The sequence below is a fragment of the Mus caroli genome, unplaced genomic scaffold (assembly GCF_978045245.1).
Source record: "Mus caroli unplaced genomic scaffold, Mus_caroli_1 scaffold_13, whole genome shotgun sequence".
Taxonomy (NCBI): domain Eukaryota; kingdom Metazoa; phylum Chordata; class Mammalia; order Rodentia; family Muridae; genus Mus; species Mus caroli.
The window spans coordinates 87,456,472-87,475,275 of record NW_028227268.1 but is presented as its reverse complement, the minus strand read 5'-3'; the positions used below and the strand labels follow the sequence as shown (position 1 = coordinate 87,475,275).

The window sequence follows — 18,804 nt, the reverse complement described above, 5'->3', positions numbered from 1 at the left end:
CATTAGCTCCCTGCATCCTATCCTGCCTCAGGCACTTATGTTTTTGTATGTGGAAATTACTCAGACCTGAGGGAAACCAGTGTTCAAAATATCGAGTCTGAACAAGTCACTTAACTGTGGCACCTTCGTTTCCATGTCAGGAAAGTGGGGTGATAATACACATCCCCTAAAGTAGTCAAGAATTAAGATGATACAGAGCTAGCAGCAACTAGGAGAAATAAGAGGACACCAAACTAAAATGTCTACGGAGGACTCTTGTTTCCTCAGGCAAGTTCTTGGTCTCTGCTCACTCATCTTTAAAGTGCAGAAGACAAGAGCAAAAGCTACTTCCAGGGGGTGTTGGTAGGTCATGGGCTGAAGCGCCCAGCACTATGCCTGGCACAAGGTGAATGTCTGTCAAGGCAACTGCTAGCACCATTGTTTAGACAGCCACCACCACTGTTACTGTTATCACAGTGGCCTGGCGAGCCCTGGCTGCAGTGGCCTGGAGGGTCGGCTGGTTAGTGGTTAGTGAGGATGCTGCCAAGATCCCTACCCGGGACTTTGCAGTGGCAATTTCAGCTTTCAGGATCTCAGGGTCATACTTGGAGCTGGACGAGGATCCAGAGACCACTGTGGGGAAGAAAGAAGAGAATCTCAGTGGAGGAAGCACAGCGAAGTTGGCTTACCTGGGCACCTAAATAAACCTGGAGAGAAAGGACTAAAAAATGTGAACAATTTAAATGTCCCACAAAGGGGGGTTGTTAAATAAAATATGGCACACAGACGATGAAGATGATAGTGTGAGGTCTTAAGTCAGAGACTAGTGCATATGCACAAAATAATAGTCTTGGCTCGGCTCACACTGGATGACAGGATTGCTATAGTGGGTACTTCTAGCATTCCTCAGACCCGTGACACAGTTGGAACCACTTCCCTATCTCCCCTTCCTCTGGCTGATGAGGTATCTGATTCTCTAAAGACCTGTACCTATGCTCTGTACCGAGCTAATGACAGCTTCCAGACTCTTCCTATTCATATGTACTTGTTCTGCATCTCAAAGCACATGCAAGCTACCCGGCTGTTCTTACATGCCCGCTATGCTAGTTCCACACTATAGCTCACTTCCCACTTTCTTTCTAAGGACAAGGTTTCCCTCCTCCTTGCTACTCTCAGTTCTCTTGCACACAGCCCTGGGCATGTCTGCCCTGCCGCTCCTTCTCTCTGCTTTGAACTCTCACGGATGCTTCTAGCTGTTCTCTCTCCCTCTCTTACCTATGATAAAAAACAAAACCTTACTGCCAACTCATGCCACGGCCATCTTGGTGGTTTCTTTACCGTTCCCTCACTTACAAATGTAACTCACACAATTTAAAACTACAGAGTGAAATGAGAAACATACTGGTCCACGAAACCCAGCTGACAAAGACATGTAGAGAAAGTTAAAGGATGCAAACGTACAGTTGATAAACTGATCCGCAGACATGTCGATAAGAAGACGTGAAAAGCCACTTGCCTGGCGTGAGACCCTTGGTAACACTGCTGTCTGGAGGGGTGGATGGTAAATGAAACTAATGTCCACCTTTGTATTTTTAATTTTTGTTTTGTTTTTCATATTTTCTAACATGAAGATCTACTTTTCTAATAAAGATGCTAAAAAGCTAATTTTTTATATTAATATACGTTTGAGAAGAAAATAACGAACCCATAATTGTACTACCCTGAAACAATACTTTTTCCTAAGTAATCCCCCACAGCTCTTCGACAGTTCTAGCATGTTAAAACTTCACCACCTGCCAGGGAGGGGTGGCAAATGCCTTTAATCCCCGTACTTGGAAGGCAGAAACAGGTGGAACAATCACTGTGAGTTCGAAGCCAGCCTGTTCTACAAAGCAAGTTCCAGGACAGCCAAGACTACGCAGAGAAATCTTGTCTCAAAAATATTTTTTCCTCACTGCCTCTTACAAGCATCTATGTTTTTGTGGTTTATAAAAGAAAGGGACCACGACACAGTGTGCGGTACCTCAGGGAAGAAAAGGAGACAAAGGGAAACCGCCACACACCACAAGCTCCCTAACCAAACCAGAGTCGCCACAGACCTGGCGATGTGTCCGAGGTGTGGTAACAGGGAAACACGTCTAGATGTCAGAACCATCAAGTCCCCTCTGCTGAACGGCTTTTATCCGTAGGGAAGTGTCCTGCGTCACTCCGGATGGGCTAGCTCATCCCCCCTCAGTGGTGGTCTGACCACTGCAGCAAGAACCCGAGCACGCTGAGGCCAGGCTATTCTGGCTAAGCCTCAGTGTCTGGCAACAGGGGGAAGCTGCTGTTTGGATTTAGTTGAAATAGTTCAGCGGGGCTTTGAATCACGCACAAGGAGAGTTAAAGTTTGGGAAATGAGGAAAACTACCCTGTATAACAACAGATGAGGCGCCAGCAGGCAGAAAAGCAGTGAAGTCAGCAAAGCTCAAAGTGATGACCAGGGTGATGGGGTCTGGAGGTTGCCAGGGCTGGGGAGGGTTTCCCAGCCTTTGTCTGGGCATGGGACAGGACTTGGGTGCTCAGGGGTCTCATCACTTCCTGTCTTCCAATTCTTCTATTCTTCTGTGGGCTTGAGGGGGGGTGTGTGTGGGCTCTGGGAGGGACCTGGCTGGATACAGAGCTAGAATTTGGCTTAAGCATATTCTCCAAAGAGGTACTCCCCAGTATCTTAAAGTGGTTCATCTGTTATCCGTGGCGGATGGTAAGAACAGGCTGAAGAGCCTAGAGAGGTCGTCAGTGAGAAAGTAAGATGGAGATGTATGCAGAAGGGTCATCAGAGGGGCAAGCCCTCCCCTTCACACACACCCCTCTCCACCATGAAGCTGGGCTACTGGGAACAGCGCTCACTATACTAAGGGAGCGACATTAAGGAGACGGCTGAAGACCTGTCAAAAGTGGCAATTCCTGACCTGGGCTGGGTGAAGGTGATTCTGGGGTAAGCCTTGTGAAATGCATTAACATCCCTTGGGCATGCTCAGAAATTGTGGAAGCAAAGGAAGCCAAGAAAAGAACATAGTCCTACCAATGGTGCTGTCAGAGACTTGAATTCTTACTCTTTGGAGAATTCTTATGAAATGTACAATTTATACACGAAGCTGCTGAAATGGAATACAGTCTGGTGAATATTTTTTAAGTAAATCTTCTACTTAAGTTTTCTTTTTTTCTTCTTTTAAAAGAGACCTTCATGAGCTAGGTATAGTAAAACATATATAATCCCAGCACTCAGGAGGCTGAGGCAAGAGAACTGCTGGGGGTTCAAGGAGATCCCGATATATATCATATGTGTGTGTGTATACACATATATAGCATACCCGATATATATCATATGTGTGTGTGTGTATACACATGTATAGCAGAATGCAGTTTTTTAAAGCTAATAAACACACACATATTCTATATGGGCTATATATACAGTTGGACAGGTTTTCACAAAGGAATACAATCAAGTGATCAGAGCTCAGGACATGGGCGGTGAATCCCTTCACTGCCTGCCACGGAAAGGGCTTCATATCCCAACAAGACCTTAAAAATGGTCTTATTTGATCTTCATTACTAAGACATACTGTAAGAGTAAGACACACTGTGAGAGTAAGACACACTGTGATGGCTTAGTCCCTCAGAGCTTGGGGGGGGGGGCATCTGACTGGTTGACATTGTTGTTCTTCCTATGGGGTTGCAAACCCCTTCAATTCCTTCAGTCTTTCTCTAACTCCTCTATTGGGAACCCCACACTTGCTCAGTTCGATGGTTGGCTGTGAGCATCTGCCTCTGTATTTCTAAGGCTCCGGCAGGGCTGAGAGAGAACATTTTATAGTTCCTATCCCTTTAACTCATGCCCCAAATGGAACCATTTTTAATGGTTCAGTGTTCTGTCTCCCCCCCACCCCCATCATCATTCTCTCTGTCTCTGTCACACACACACACACACGAATCAAATCCATGAGAGTCACACATGCTAGGCAAGCATCCCACTGCTCAGCCCCACCTCCAGCCCTTCAGTTAGAGCTTTGTGTATCCATCCACCTCTACGTCCCCAGTAACATGTGTGCAGGGGTATGCCTCGGTCTGCTTTGGTTTTAGGCATTATGCCTTCGAGTCTTCCTTCCGCAAGGGCTGAAAACTTTAGTTTCTCTTTTTTTCCCCAGCCCACACCACACCTTGCCCCTCTCTCACCAGCACATGCTTCCAACATATCACATTTTTGGTAAAAGCTGCCTTCAGCGTCTGCACTCTTTCTCTTTACTCTGCAAATGATTCAGGGCAGAGAGTCAGTCAGTCAGTGGATTTAATTTACTTGTCCTGTTTCGTCCATTTTTGCTCTGCTCTCCCTAGAGTTAATTGTTATTTTCACATTAGCTCAGTGTCCACAAACACACTACTAATTCAGCCCCACATTCCGCGTTATCTTGGAGTACAAGCACATGCTTTCTCTCAGTAAGTGTTCAGCTTCCACGTGACCTGGGTGCCGGGTACGCATAGCCAGCACCCTCAGGCTCCTGCTTTACGGTGCTCTAGTCCCTCCTCACCCTCCTCCTCTTTGCTACATTCAAGTACCACCCTGTTATGTTGATAGAAGTTCACTTCTAGTGGCTTCCTGGGAAAGGAGACAGGAAGGAAGCAAAAGTTTTGGAATCCCACAATTCTCAAAATATCTTTACTCTGCCCTACACTTAAAGATACTTTTGTAGTTACGGGGTTTTTAGGTCAGAATCAACTTTCCTGAAAAAAGTTAAAATCATTGGTCCCGTCTAGTTCTCCAGTGTGGCTGTCGAGAAGTATGGAGCCACTCGAGTTCCAATCGCTTCTGTGTGACCTGATCTTCCCTCTGGATGGCTGTTGGATGTGTCATTATTCCTGGGTTTTCAAATTTCCAAATGGTGGATGTGTGCGTGCTGACTCCCACACACTGTGTCGGGCACTCAGTGAAGCCCTTCAGTGTGAAAACCCTCCTCCAGTTCTGGGAAATCGCTGAGTTATTTCATGGCGGCTTCTTCCTGTGTTTCCTCAGAGCCGTGAGATACATTATGATCTGGAATAGGCTCTCGGCACCAGTGCTCTGTTTTCCCTCCTGTTGCCAATCTCAACTGTATTTTGGCTCTGCTTCCTAGATTCCTCAGTTGTGTTTTCCAATCTTCCGATGTAGCTGTTATTTCTCATGTTTTGATTCCTAAAGCATCATGTGAATCTTGGAAGTCTCCTTGACTTGAAATACAGCTCCCTAGTCTTGCCTCGTGGCTTCGGATCCTTTTACGGGTCCCTCCTACTTCTCCTGAGCCTTTCTTTCATGTGTGGTCGGTCTCTATTTCTTCTGCTACAAGGACATCTGGAGTCTCAGTGGCTGCATGAGCTAAATAGTGGGAGCTAATCGAATTACTTGTATGTGTACTGCAAGGTCCATGATTTTGTGGGCTGTCTCACTCAGAAATCCCCAATATCTGTGTCTTTCAACTTTTTTTTTTCTCTTCATATCTCTCTTCTGGCCAGGTCTCCCAGAGTCCTATCCAGCCTGGTGGGGGATAGCCTACCACCATTCTGAGCACCAAATGAAACATGAGGGTCGAGTTCTCCAAAGCCTGTGTTTATGTTCAAATAATAATTACATTTTAGTGTGCTATGTCCTAGCTTTGAACATGCCTGGTATCCTCTAACATTCCTTCAGTCTTTTGCTAGGTAAGAGCTGGGTGACCTCCTGGTTGTACCAGTATGGGATGCGGTCTGTTCCAGACAACCGTTCATGACTCTCTTCTCTTCACACCTGTTTCCAGAGCTGGCTGCTGCTGTGCCGTGTGATACGTTCTCCGTAAGAGCAGAGCTGTCAGTTTCCCTAGTTTCCCTCCTCTGAGGCTGTCCAGGTAGGGGACCCTCTGCTTTGTACCCTTATTGTTGCACTTACGAACAAAACAAAACACAAAACCTATCATGACAGAGCAACTTGGGGAGGAAAAGTTTATTTTCTCTTACAGCTTCCAGCCCCATCACCTGGGAAGGACATCAGGACAGGAACTCAAAGCAGGAACCTGGAGGCGAGAACTGAAGTGATCCTTACTGGCTTGCTCCTCAGTGCAGGAGTTCAGCCTGCTTCCTTACAGAACCAAGACCACCAGCCCAGGGGTGGCACTAATCACTACCTAAGGAAATGTCCTAGAAACTTGACCACAGTCTCTTCTTATGGCAACATTTTCTCAACTGGGGCTCCCTCCTCTCGAATGACTCTAGCTTGTGTCAGGTTGACAAAAAAACTGGCCAGCACCCTCAGACTGTCAGGCGCGTCAGCAGGCACTTTTACATGCTGAGCCACCTCAGCCCTCCCGTTGGCATTTTTTTTTTTTATTTTAAACTATATGGTTCAGTGACTCATTTCTCAGTTGGGAAATCAAAGTCTGGAGAGGCGAATGAGCATAACAAGGCCTCAAAGGACCCATATCTCCCAACCTTCACCTGCTTCAGGCTGGGAGGACCCAGACAGAGGCCCCTGACATGTGATTTGTGAACTTGCCTTACATGAAGGGAATAAAGATTTCAAGGTCAAATCTGCTTAGGAATCCTGCAGTGGTGTGACTCTGGAAAAGGCCACTTGCCGTTTCCTTGTCACTACCTTGCAGGAAAGTATACGTGGAAGGCCTTGCTTGTTGCTTTCTAAGCATACAGTAGGTGCACAATAAATGTTCGTTTCTTTCTGCTTCCCCATGGGTCTGGAGATTACACCAGCAAGTCGATGATAAAGTCTATCCCACAGTATGGCCCCACCAATGACTGGTACTCACAGCAGATGAGGCCAAATGATGAAATCTTCACAAGGCTCAGCAGGCCATCTGAGTTAGAGGCCAGGCATGTGGCCTTGCCAGCCTGTTATCCAAGAAGATTTATAAAACCTACAAGAAGATCAAGATGAGGCTCTGGCCATACCTCCTTTAACTGGGATTGTTGGGCTGGGAGTAGGCAGCCTCAAATCTAGTTGCCTGATGTGACCCCCTGGGGGTGGCAGCCTCCCAAGCTGGCTCGGGTTTTCAGGATGTCTGAAAGTTGTAAGTGATGGGCTGAAGAACCGCATCGCTTGCTTCCTGTCTTGGGCTGTGTATTTAAAGGCAGAGCATCCCTGTTTGAAATGTGTGGTGCTGGATCGGTTTCAGGTTTCAGAATATTTGCATTTTGAAATGCTTGCATTTACATAATGAGGTATCTCAGGGATAGGACCCAAGGCAAAAATATAGGAAATGTATTCATGGTTGATATGAACTGAAAGTAACTTTATCTATTTACTTATTTTGAAGCAGGGTCTCATTCTGTAACCTAGAGTTGACCCGGAGCTTACTCTATAGACCAGGCTAGCCTCAAACTCACAGAGATCTTGCCTGCCTCTGCCTAAGTGCTGGGATTAAAGATATATGCGATTGCATCTGGCGTGAAAGTAACTTAGAAGGTACTTTTAAGTACTTTTGTGCGTGACACAAAGTCCATGATATGGCATCTCTCATCTGGTATTACAGTGACAAGTAATTCTAGATTTTGGAACATTTTAGATTTTGGTTTTATAGATTCAGGAAGCTCAGCTTATCTTCTTTGTGCCAGGGAAGTGTGAAAATTCATTCACAGTAGCAATAAATAATAATATAACTTTATTGATGATTGGACAATTGACTAGTTAAAATCCCATAGAAAACAGTTATTAGATCAGTTTTGTACACACAAAAGAAGACCAAGAGGTTATAAGGTTATAGAGCTGGCAGACTGTACTTGAAGCCAGGAAGTCTGTCTCCGGTGCTGGCCCTGAAAATATTATCTGGGACCATGTATGGTAGCACAGACCTTCAATCACAGCACTTGGGAGGCAGAAGCAGGTGTATCTCTGTAAGTCAGGGACCAGCCTGGTCTACATAGTGAGTTCAAGGCCAGCCAGGGTTACATGGTGAGAGCATGTCCTTAAACACACACACATTACATCTCTGCATGTATATAATAAGCGAGGCATCCCACAAATGTCTGTAATTCCAGCACTGAGGTATCTGAGGCTCTCTTCTGGCTTCTTTACACATCCAGGCATACCCCTCCCCCTATTCATACACATGCACACTGTACACACACATGCACACACTTTCATGCCCACATACGCACACACAGATTAAATGATGCAAAAAATATTAAATATCTGGACATATAAAGTAGCTTGGCAGATAGACACTTGCTGTTAAGCTGTCTTTTGGCCTTCATAGGTGCACCGTGGCACACATGCACATTAAAAAAATAAAATAAAATGTAAATTCTCTCGACCTAGCTTGGGACTTTGAGATAAGTCCCACTTTAACCATGGAGTTATGTGTTAGCCATTCAGACGTTTCTAAGGAAATTGTACTGGGCACTTTCCCTAGACCAGTGGTGTTCAAATGGAGCCAATTTTGCCTTCTATGGGCCCCCGAGATGTCTGGAAATGTTTTTTTGTTTGTTTGTTACAACTTGCAAAGAAGGGGTCCTGCTGGTACTTAGTGAATAGAGACCAGGACGCTGAACATCCTTCCACATGCAGGACATCCTCAGTACCTGCTCCAAACGTCAATGGCACTGTCGTTAAAAATCTTGCTGTGGACTCATCAGAAAAAGGCATTGTTATCATTTCCACAGTTAGACATAAGGAGTCTGAGTCCGGTGAGTATGGTCTGCATGGTCAGTGCTGTGGCAATAGATGATATGCGTGCACATCCAGGCCTTCTGAGAATGGCTTTCCCTGGCCGCCCTCACCACCCAGGAGACTGTTTACTCTTCTTGCATCTGACTCTTTTTCCCATCTGACCTTTAATTAGAAAGTTTCTATTCATAAATCCAAGAACAATGTAACGAATGTTGATACATCCTTTACCTAGATCACCCAGGGTTTTGTTTGTTTGTGGTATTGTGGTAAGGGGGATGGGACACAGGGCTTTGCACTCCTTAGACAAGTACTCTACCATTGGGTTCTAGAGATACCTACTCTCCCTTTAAAAATTAGTCTTGAGATTAAAAAAAAAATCATTATGTAACCCAGGCTAGCCTCAACCATGTAATCCTCTTGGCTTAATCTCTGCAGTAGCTGGGCTTACGGGCATGCGCCACCATTCATGACCAGATTCGCCAGCTTTTACTGTTCCCAAGATTGTTCAGTCATCCTTCTACCTGGTTAGCAATGTGCTCAGTTCACAGTAAATCTTCAATGTGGCTAGGGATGTAGAGTATATCTAGGATACATACACACAGACCTAGGTTTGACCCTCAGAATCCCTCACCTCCACACCCTCTCAAACCCCACTCCCCCAAAAAGATTCAATAAATAATGTCTAGAAACACTATCAAATGCTGAAACACACACCATATCCTAAGCCATCAACATCTCATCCACAGCTACCGGCCCTAAGCTTGATATCATAGGTTTTTTCTGTGCCTTCTTGCCCACCCCAAATAGCTTCTTTGACCTTTTAAAAAATTTAGACCAATTATCTTGCACACTTTCCTACATTATGGATATATCTGGCTGTGCTCAGGAGTAGACAGATTCAGATGAAATATTATTGTGCAGAAGCCTCTATGAAGCACTCATCTCAAAGGGCTTGTTATGTCAATTGACTATTTACTGGTGATGTTAGTTCTACCCAGTATATAAAGGCTGAAAATATCTCCTGAAAACGTTGTATAGCCTAAAATTAGTAAATAATTTGTGTGCTATTATTCTGTACCATATAAGCATCACCACAAAAAAATGGGTGTGTGTGGGGGGGTAAATTTTGCCACCTTTCAAACTATGGAGCTTTAGAGAAAGGAAAAATATCAACTTTACCTGTTCAAGTATGAGTTTCACTAGCAACAATAGTGTCTTAGTTAGGGTTTTACTGCCGCGAACAGACACCATGACCAAGGCAAGTCTTAAAGGTTTTTTTGTTTGTTTGTTTGGTTTTTGGTTTTTCAAGACAGGGTTTCTCTGTGCAGTCCTGGCTGCCCTGGAACTCACTCTGTAGACCAGGCTGGCCTGGAACTCAGAAATCTGCCTGCCTCTGGCTAACAAGTGTTGGAATTACATACAGGCATGTGCCACCACTGCCCGGCCAAGGCAAGTCTTATAAAGGCAATTATAAAGTCTTATAATTGGGGCTGGCTTACAGGTTCAGGGGTTCAGTCCATTATCATCAAGGCAGGAACACAGCAGCATCCAGGCAGGCATGGTGCCGGAGGAGCTGAGAGTTCTACATCTTCATCTGATGGCTGCTAGGAGAAGACTGGCTTCCAGGCAGCTAGGATGAGGGTATTAAAGCTCATGCCCACAGTGATGCACCTACTTCAACAAGGCCACATCTCCTAATAGTGCCACTCCCATTTTAGGATAGTGGCAACAATATTACTGTGCACTGAGGCCTCAACTTCCTATATAAAAACCTAACCTCTACAATGATGGGGTGTGGAGGCAGGGCCTTTGGAAGGTAGGCAGGCTTAAGTTAAGTCCTGCGACTTAGGCTGCTGTACTGGGAAAGAAACCAGAAACCCTGCATTGTCTCTCTCTGCCATGTGCTGTGATGTCTCAGCAAGAGGGCTGCTATGTGTAAGCCAAGAGAGCTCTCATGGGAACCTATCTGTGCCAGCACTTCCTTCATCTCCAATGTCCAGCCTCTACAGCTGTGGAGGAACACTGTGTTGGAAGCGATCTAGGCTATGGTGAGGTATTACAGCAGATGCCATTACCTATGTCACACTCCATGCTAGCATGTCATAGGACCTCCAGATAGCTGAGATCCCAGGGGAGCTCCTGAGTGTCTCAGGGGGGCAGGACTGGGACAGTGGCTGGTCCATCATGGCTGGCCCCAGCCTGTTAGCTAAATGAATCTAACAGCAAAAACAAAACCAAAAATACACACATACAACAAGATTGCCATTTTAAATATTTCAAAGCACTCTATTCACAACATTAAGTATACTCCTGGTGAGTGTGTAAACTTGTACAGCCACTACGAAAATCAATATGGTGGTTTCTCAGAAAATTGGGAATCAATCTTACTCAAGACCCAACTATACTACACTTGGGCATATACCCAAAAGATGGCTCATCTTACCACAAGGACACTTTTCGACTATGTTCACAGCAGTTTTATTCATAATCATCAGAAACTGAAAACACCCTTGCTGCCCCTCAACTGATGCCCTCTTCTGGTGTGTCTGAAGATAGTTGCAATGTACTCATGCATAAAATAAACAAATCTTTTCAAAACGTACATTCCTGCTGTTGTAACGGTGTTATATCCATCATTATTAGCCATCTATTTCTATGACTTTTTTTCCCCTCAAAGCAAAAATTTTGTACCCATTAAACAACTCCCGGATCCCTATCTCCCACTGCTGTGGGTGAGCTGTAAATGAAGTGATATGGAATCTGCTTAACATTCTAAAATGATTACAAGCGAAATGGAATGAATGAAGGCAAAAATGGCCAAGGAGTTGATGCTCGACACAGAAAGCAATGGGGTGCTGGGAAGATGGCTCGGCAGGTAAGAGTGTTTGCTGTGCACTGATAAGGACCTGAGTTAGGATCGCAGCATTCATGTAAAAATCCAAGCACAGCTGAGTGTGCCTGTAACTACAGCAACAGGGGGGTGGGGGGGAGACAGAGAAGAAGAGGAAGATAGAAAGATCATAGCCTGACTCCAGTTGGAGATCCTGTCTTAATAAAAAAATGAGTGATAGAGCAGAATACCCAGTCCTGCTGGCCTCCACACTGATGCATGGGTGCCAGCATCAGCACATACCAGTGCATAGGCACACATCCAGAGAACAAAAGAAAGACAACAGAGTATGTAGTTTGGTTCAAGGAATGGATAGGAGACAGATTTAAGTACAGAAGCTATTGACAGTACTCAGTGTGGATAGTCCCTGCTGTGCTAGTCAGGGATGCTGACAATGGCCCCAGCAATGGAAGGTACTCACAGCTAACCTGGGAGCCCAGCTTATGCTCCCAGACGGCATGCAACTGCTGATACTCCTGCTGTGCCAGCTCCAGGCGCTGCTGCTTCACCTGGTAGATCTCCTTTTGTGCACTCAGAGCTTCCTGAGCCACCACCAGGTAATCCTTCAGCATGTGCTCCTGTTCCCTCCGCCATTGCACCCTTGGATCCTCGATCTGAGTGGTTTCTGAAAAAGATCCCAAAGCAAATGTGTCAGCCATACAAGGACCTACTGTGTTGGTGGCCTATAGAACTCACCACTGGACAACAAAATCATGATGTCCAGAGACTCGTCAGTTTATATTGATGAGTTTCTTTATCTTGATGAGTATATTATAGCCAATAAATATAAATGGGTTAAACTCACTACATGGCAAAGCAATTCCATCAGGATTTGTCACACAACCAAAAAACAACTTAAGATCAGTTTTCAAACTGAACACCAAGTTCTGTCTGAGAAGAACCAAAAGAAGGAATAGGTTAAGGGCATAATAGAGGTTTAAGGCCATCTGCTATGGCTCAGTGTAAAAGGAAAAGACCAGCACTCATCAGTTTCAAAAAATGTGACTGAGCATCCTGTACTCTGTCAGCAATATAAAATATAATAGCATAAGAATATAAATTAGAAACAGAGGCATAAAACATTAATAACCTTGACCAATAATTCCTCCCATATTAATTTATCATAAACATAATTTTTAAAATTCAGGCAGTGATACATTTGTATAAAAACATGATAAATAGTAAGCCTATATTTGTGCTTCTTGATGTAAGAGTCCTTTATAGACTCTGAGTCTCAGGAGGAATTATTGGTTAAGGGTATTAATGTCTTATGCCTCAGTTTCTAATTTATATTTTTTCCTTATCTCTGGCTTACACTGCCAGTTTCTTTTGAAAAAGGCATCTTTTGGAGAGAGAGAGGGGGGGGGAAGAGGCTTTAGTTTGATGAAGCTAAACTTATTACATTTGATGGTTAATGTTTTTGGTGTATCGTCCAAATATGTGTGTGTGTGTCTCAAAATGTTTTAGATTTTCTCCTACTTCATTCTCCTTCCCCTCCCCCCACCCCCTCCCCCCTGCAATTGATCTTGAGTTTCTGGTCTCAAGTGGTTGCTCACTCCAACCTCTCTAATGCCGGGACTCTCACATCTCAGTATATGATGCTATCACACCAGGCTTGTTTTTCCCTGTGTTTTCTTTTAGATGTTTTATAATTTTAGCTTTTATGTTTAGGGTTGTGGCCCGTTGTTTTTTAATGTTTGCCCATATGGTGTGAGGTAGGGATAGAGGTAAAGAGTCCCCTCCTCTACCACTTTTCCATATGGAAAGCAATTGTACCAACAACTTTATTCTCTGGGGAACCAGGCACTCAGAAGGTCCCTTGTTGGAATCATGTTAAATGTTGCTGATTTTGAACTAGTCATTCTGTAAAGTGGCCCCCTAGAGCCTAGCCCCACAGCTGCCATGGTTGTTCCTCACAATATATAGTGTCCTACCTGAGTAGGCACTTCAAGATCATCCTGGCTAATTTTTCAGTACCTGTTCTTACTAAAGTTATACATGTTGTCGGTATGTATCAAGTTATGAAGAAGTTGAACAGTTAAGCATACTACAAAGTGTACGACCAAAAATATCCTTCCCTGGCTTTTATTCTCCCCACAGAAAGGCAGCCACCTCGACAGTATCTTAGTTTATTGTAGACAACCACTTCACTCCATCTTAAGCTCCAGATCTCATCCTATACACACATTCTCCATGCAAGGTATACAACTACTACACTCAGCAACTTTGCATCTTCTCTCCTACCCATTGAGCTGGGATCACAGGCCTGTGCCAACATATCCATCCCTCCTGTTTCTTATACACACCACACACTAGCTTTTCACAAAGTTAGCAACACAGTATTTTCTGACAGTGTGACACAACATGAAGAGTAGCTGTTAAAAAAAAAAAAAAACAGCTGGGCGTGGTGGCGCACGCCTTTAATCCCAGCACTCGGGAGGCAGAGGCAGGCGGATTTCTGAGTTCGAGGCCAGCCTGGTCTACAAAGTGAGTGCCAGGACAGCCAGGCCTACACAGAGAAACCCTGTCTCAAAAAACCAAAAAACAAAAAACCCAAAAAAAAACAGTTGAACATCTGGGAAACATGCAACATTGTTACTATGCAAAGAACTACAAATTAAAACTAGCCAAGTAATAGTCTAAGCTTGTGAAAAAATTAACTAAAAATAAAAAATGAGACCCTGGAACTGGATTTGACCTGAATGTCCTCTCCTTGAAGACTAGCTTTATTGTACCAGTAGGTACATACAAGCTTCCAAAGCAAGGAGGCAGCCAGCAGTCTTACCCAGCATGGCATGATAACCCTAAGGGGGCAGTAGTGGCACAATGCCTTGGTGGTAACTAACTGCTCTCTAATTGGATTTAAGATCCAATCAACAAGAGGGTAACCACTCAGTGCTAATGAAGTCATGGTTATGGAAGGAGAATCTACAACCACTAATTTACTAAATTAGCATAATCCTTGACAACAATGTATAAACATTTATCCTTATACCCACTGACAAGTGTAGTCTCCTTATCAAGAGAACTTCTCTTTGCAACAGGAGACCACTACAGAAAATTAAAACCAATCAAAATGCAGGGTTGTAGAACCCAGTCCCAAATGGATCTGCTTGTTAGTTTTGTGTCAGACAACTAGAGTTGTCTGAGAAGAGGGAACCTCAACTGAGACATTGCTTCCATAGATTAACCTGTAGGAACGTCTGTGGGGCCAGTGGTGTGGAAGGGCCTAGCCCACTGTAAGTGGTACCATCCCTAGGCAGGTGGTTCTGGGTTGGATAAGAAATTCACTGAACAAGCCATGGGGAACAAGCCAGTTAACAGTATTCCTTCAGATCTCTGCTTCAGTTCCTGCCTCCAGATGCCTGCCTTGAGTTCCTTCCCTGATATCCTTTCACAATGGACTTGTAGGCTGTAAGCTGAAATATCCTCTGACCTACATGTTGCTTTTGGTCATGGTATTTGTTCCAACAACAAAAACCAAACTAAGACAGATTTAGTGAAGAATTTTGCCCAAGAACAGAATATATGAGTAAGACCGCTCCGGGTCCATAGCTCTGAATGATTGAAGCTGCAATGTTCACCTTGCATTTGTCTCAATATAGCCATCTACAGATACAGCACCTTCCACCCAACAATACTACTTCCAAACCAAAGGTAAAGCAGTAGCCTGTGAGCTGGTTAAACCACTAGATAACATCTTCCCATTTGGTCCCATCTTATTACCCTCAGCATGTGCACACGTACACACACACACACATACACACACACACACACACACACAGAGGCACCCCACTTCTGCCATCATCCCCTGGAGAATTAGCTCTGCCACAGCCTGCTGGTCCCCCCTCCCTTCTGTTTCTCCAGCAACTCCCAGAAGCAGGTTAAAATCCCACTCCTGCCATGAGACTTTAATGAGGGGGATGCTCTCAGCGATTTGAAAACAGGGTAGGGCTGATTAGGGCTCCGGTCCATCAGCATTTAACCCAGCATCTGATGCAGCCCTCCAAGCATTGACCTCATTCCCCATACACACTCAATTAGGCATATTTACTTCTCATTAGCTGGTAAGCAATCATGAGTGCTAATAAAAACCTTTCCTATCCTCAACAATGCCATTAACGCCATTAGCTGTCTCTCAGATACCCTTCCATGTTTTGTTGCCAACACAGTCCGCTCATTCATCCACTTATTCATGCATCCACCCACATAGTCCCTTCTCTACTTAGCAAGGGTTAAGTGCACAACTACTGTGTATCTCCTCGGGCAAAGGCTTAGAACTAGATAGAATTAGACACAGTAGCTTCCCCAGAAGACAGTGATAGCAGGCAGAGGAAAACTAGAAGGGGAGGGCAACTCTCCCCTGTTCTCCTCCACTTCTCCCACCACAACACACTCCTGTCTTTCACAGTTCCCCCGTCACGGTCCCAGAAGGCGAGAGCAATAGTGGAGATATTCATCTTAGATTGATTACTATGGTCACACATAGGAAGTGAAAGTCGGCTGGCTCACATGTTAATCTACTAAGGACTTACATCCATCTACATAAGATGCTAGGAGTATCTAGCAAGCTAGAGGCTTGCTAGGGCTTCAGATACTCTTATGAGCAGCTATTTTTTAATGGGAAAAGAAGCCATTCATAAACATAAACATATGCAAAAATATGTATGTAGGCACACGTACAAACACACGATTGGCAATATTACAGAAACGATATGCTGAAGTTATACAGAAGAAACTGTCAGCCTCTAAAACTGAGGAGTAGGATAGAGCTGAGAGAAGTTTCAGATTCTATTAAAAAAAACCTTCTGAACTGTTGTTTTCACAAGAGCATACATTATCTATCTATATCCGAGCAGACATCTCTAAGTCTACATTAAACAAAACACAATCTGCCTTCAAGGCTCGGCTGGTGCGTCTGTGGAGGTGGGCTCGAGAAGGGAAGGGGACAGACGTGGGGACGGGGCCTGAGGAGGGGCGGGGAGGCAGAGAACTTACTGGTATTGTGATCTATGAAGTAATCTCCGACCTGTGGATCGTATGCTTCTTCCCATCCCAGCGGTAACTCATCACTGATGCAGTCAGCAAAGGTGAGTGGTTTGGTGTACCTGGCAAGGAAGACGAGAGACGGAGACACAGTCCATTAGCCTGCATTCCCCAACACTGCTGCGATGTGCTATTTTCTGGACTCCCCATTCCTGCAGATCCAGACATTTTGTGCCTTGATTCTCTGGGAAGGGGAAGCTGCTCTACAGTAGCATCAGGGTAAGGATATGGGGGGAGGTCTCTACATTCTAGTCCAAATATTTTTTGCCTCTAACATGGCAGTGACTTCGGCAAGTCATCTTTCTGTCTGGACCTTGGGTTTCTGCATCTCCAGGTGAGAGTTTGCACAACAGCGCTAAGGCCAAGTCTTGGCTCTGTGACTCAGATTCCAGCCCCCTCTGGCTTTTCCACCTGTAGCTGGCTGGCCCACCCCACTCTGGTCTTTGTCCTGGCTCTGTCTTGTATTTGTCATGCCCACTTGCCCTTTGAAAAGCTGGCCTCCCGTGAGCTCTAGAGCAACAGACGCTCCAGTCCCAGCAGTCTGGGCCAGCAAGCCATATTTATTTGCTGATTGAGTTGGATCTCAAATGCCTGCACCCACTGCTGGCTCTCCTCAGCCAGGATGGTCAAACTGATTATTTGGCAATAATAACTCTCTGAGGCCCCACTTGGGTGGTAATCACCCAAGTCTTAGTGGCAAAATCAGACAGATAAACAAATCACGTAACGGAAGCAGCCAAGGCGTGTCAAGGCTGGAAAACTGCACCACACACCATTTGTCCAGGGGTTCAGCGAGAGAACCGGGAGCCAGGAAACTAACACATGGGATCAGTGGCTTCCCGAGACAGCCACTTCCAAGTATCCCTAGTGCTGCCTCTGTCTAGAATAATCACATGTTTTCACGCCCATGTGGAGGTCAGAGGACAACTTTTGGTTGTCAGTTCTAGCCCAAGATAGGGTTTCTCTTGTTCTGTTACTGTGTGACTCCCATGTACAGCAGGAATTGCAACTTTGTACCACTGCTGGGCTTTAGAAAGGGTACTTAGGCCATCAGGCTGCAGAGCTGCCATATTTATCTCCCTGGCCTTAAAATACTCATTCTAATATTCCTGGGTTTCTGTCTGCTCCTTCCTCATTCCAGTCAGTTCTGGAAGCCCAAGAGACTGTTTCACCTTCTTTCCACAGATTAGCAAGCTGAGGTACAATGGAACAGGAAGGGTGATACTTTGACCTTCACCTGGATGATTGCTCTCTTCTTAGACTCTTTGCTGTAGACCTGTGTCTTAGAAGCTTGGCTCCTGGCTGAGTGCTATAGGAATGATGGAGCCCTTAGGCAGTGAGATCACTGGAGGTGTGCTTCCTGAAAAGGAGAGAGTGGTACCCCAGCCTTTTCTTCTCATCTCTTGCCATCTGGCTATGAAGTGAACAGCTTTGCTCTGTCACATCCTCCTGTCAAGATCTGTCGTCGCCTCAATACAAGCTCAAGGCAAGACAGTCAGTCATTTATAGACTGAAGCCTCTAAAATGGCTTTTCTTTCTGCAAGCTCGTCGTTGTAGGCGTTAGATAGAGAGATGGGAAGTTGATGACATCTAAACCAAACGTAAAGCTAGCTACATAGGGACAAGGAGGCACAGTGACACTGAAAAAGCCACTGGCAGACCAGACCCAGACGTGTTCACCCGCCTGCTTCATACTCAGGGTTTCAGAGACTGTGACCTGTAGCCACCAATTGGCTTTGGTTAATAATTCATGCATGCATTGTGGGAGACTGTGGTTCCATGTGACTGGGGCCAGGGGTATGTTTTTATAGGCAACAAACTAAGAACTATAATTGAATAAGGATCCACTACGCATTGTTCTTTGGTTGTATAAGTTGGGCAAGGACTTAATCTCCCAGAGCCTCAGAAAATTTCATCTGTGAAGTGGGGACTACTGTAACTCTTCAGGTTGCTGGGTAGGTTAAATACGGTCATGTTTGAAGTTAAAATATGTAGCACGAAAGCAGGGGGTGGGGTGGGGTGGGGGTGAGGCGGCATGGCACGGCAGTTAATGTGTTTACAAGATCATCAGCGTTTAGCTCCCCAGAACCCACAAAATGCAAGGTGAGAGTGTGGCAGCCCACTTGTAACTTCAGCCTTGGAAGGCAGAGACTAGGAGTTCCTGGAGCAAGGTGGTTAGTGACACTGTCCGTCCTGGGATGCTCTCTCTGCATCTGGCTGACGG

The 18,804-nt window shown here is 45.1% G+C and overlaps 1 protein-coding gene across 1 annotated transcript in view; it reads right to left on the bottom strand.

Annotated features, from left to right (window-relative positions):
• Wwc1 (WW and C2 domain containing 1) overlaps positions 1-18,804 on the bottom strand; it is a 141,566-nt gene that overhangs the window by 58,413 nt on the left and 64,349 nt on the right. The window contains exons 2-4 of the mRNA XM_021176839.3: positions 16,533-16,642; positions 11,956-12,159; positions 536-612 (exon numbers count right to left, since the gene is read on the bottom strand). Coding sequence (XP_021032498.1) covers positions 536-612; positions 11,956-12,159; positions 16,533-16,642 — 391 coding nt within the window. The remainder of the gene's footprint in view (positions 1-535; positions 613-11,955; positions 12,160-16,532; positions 16,643-18,804) is intronic.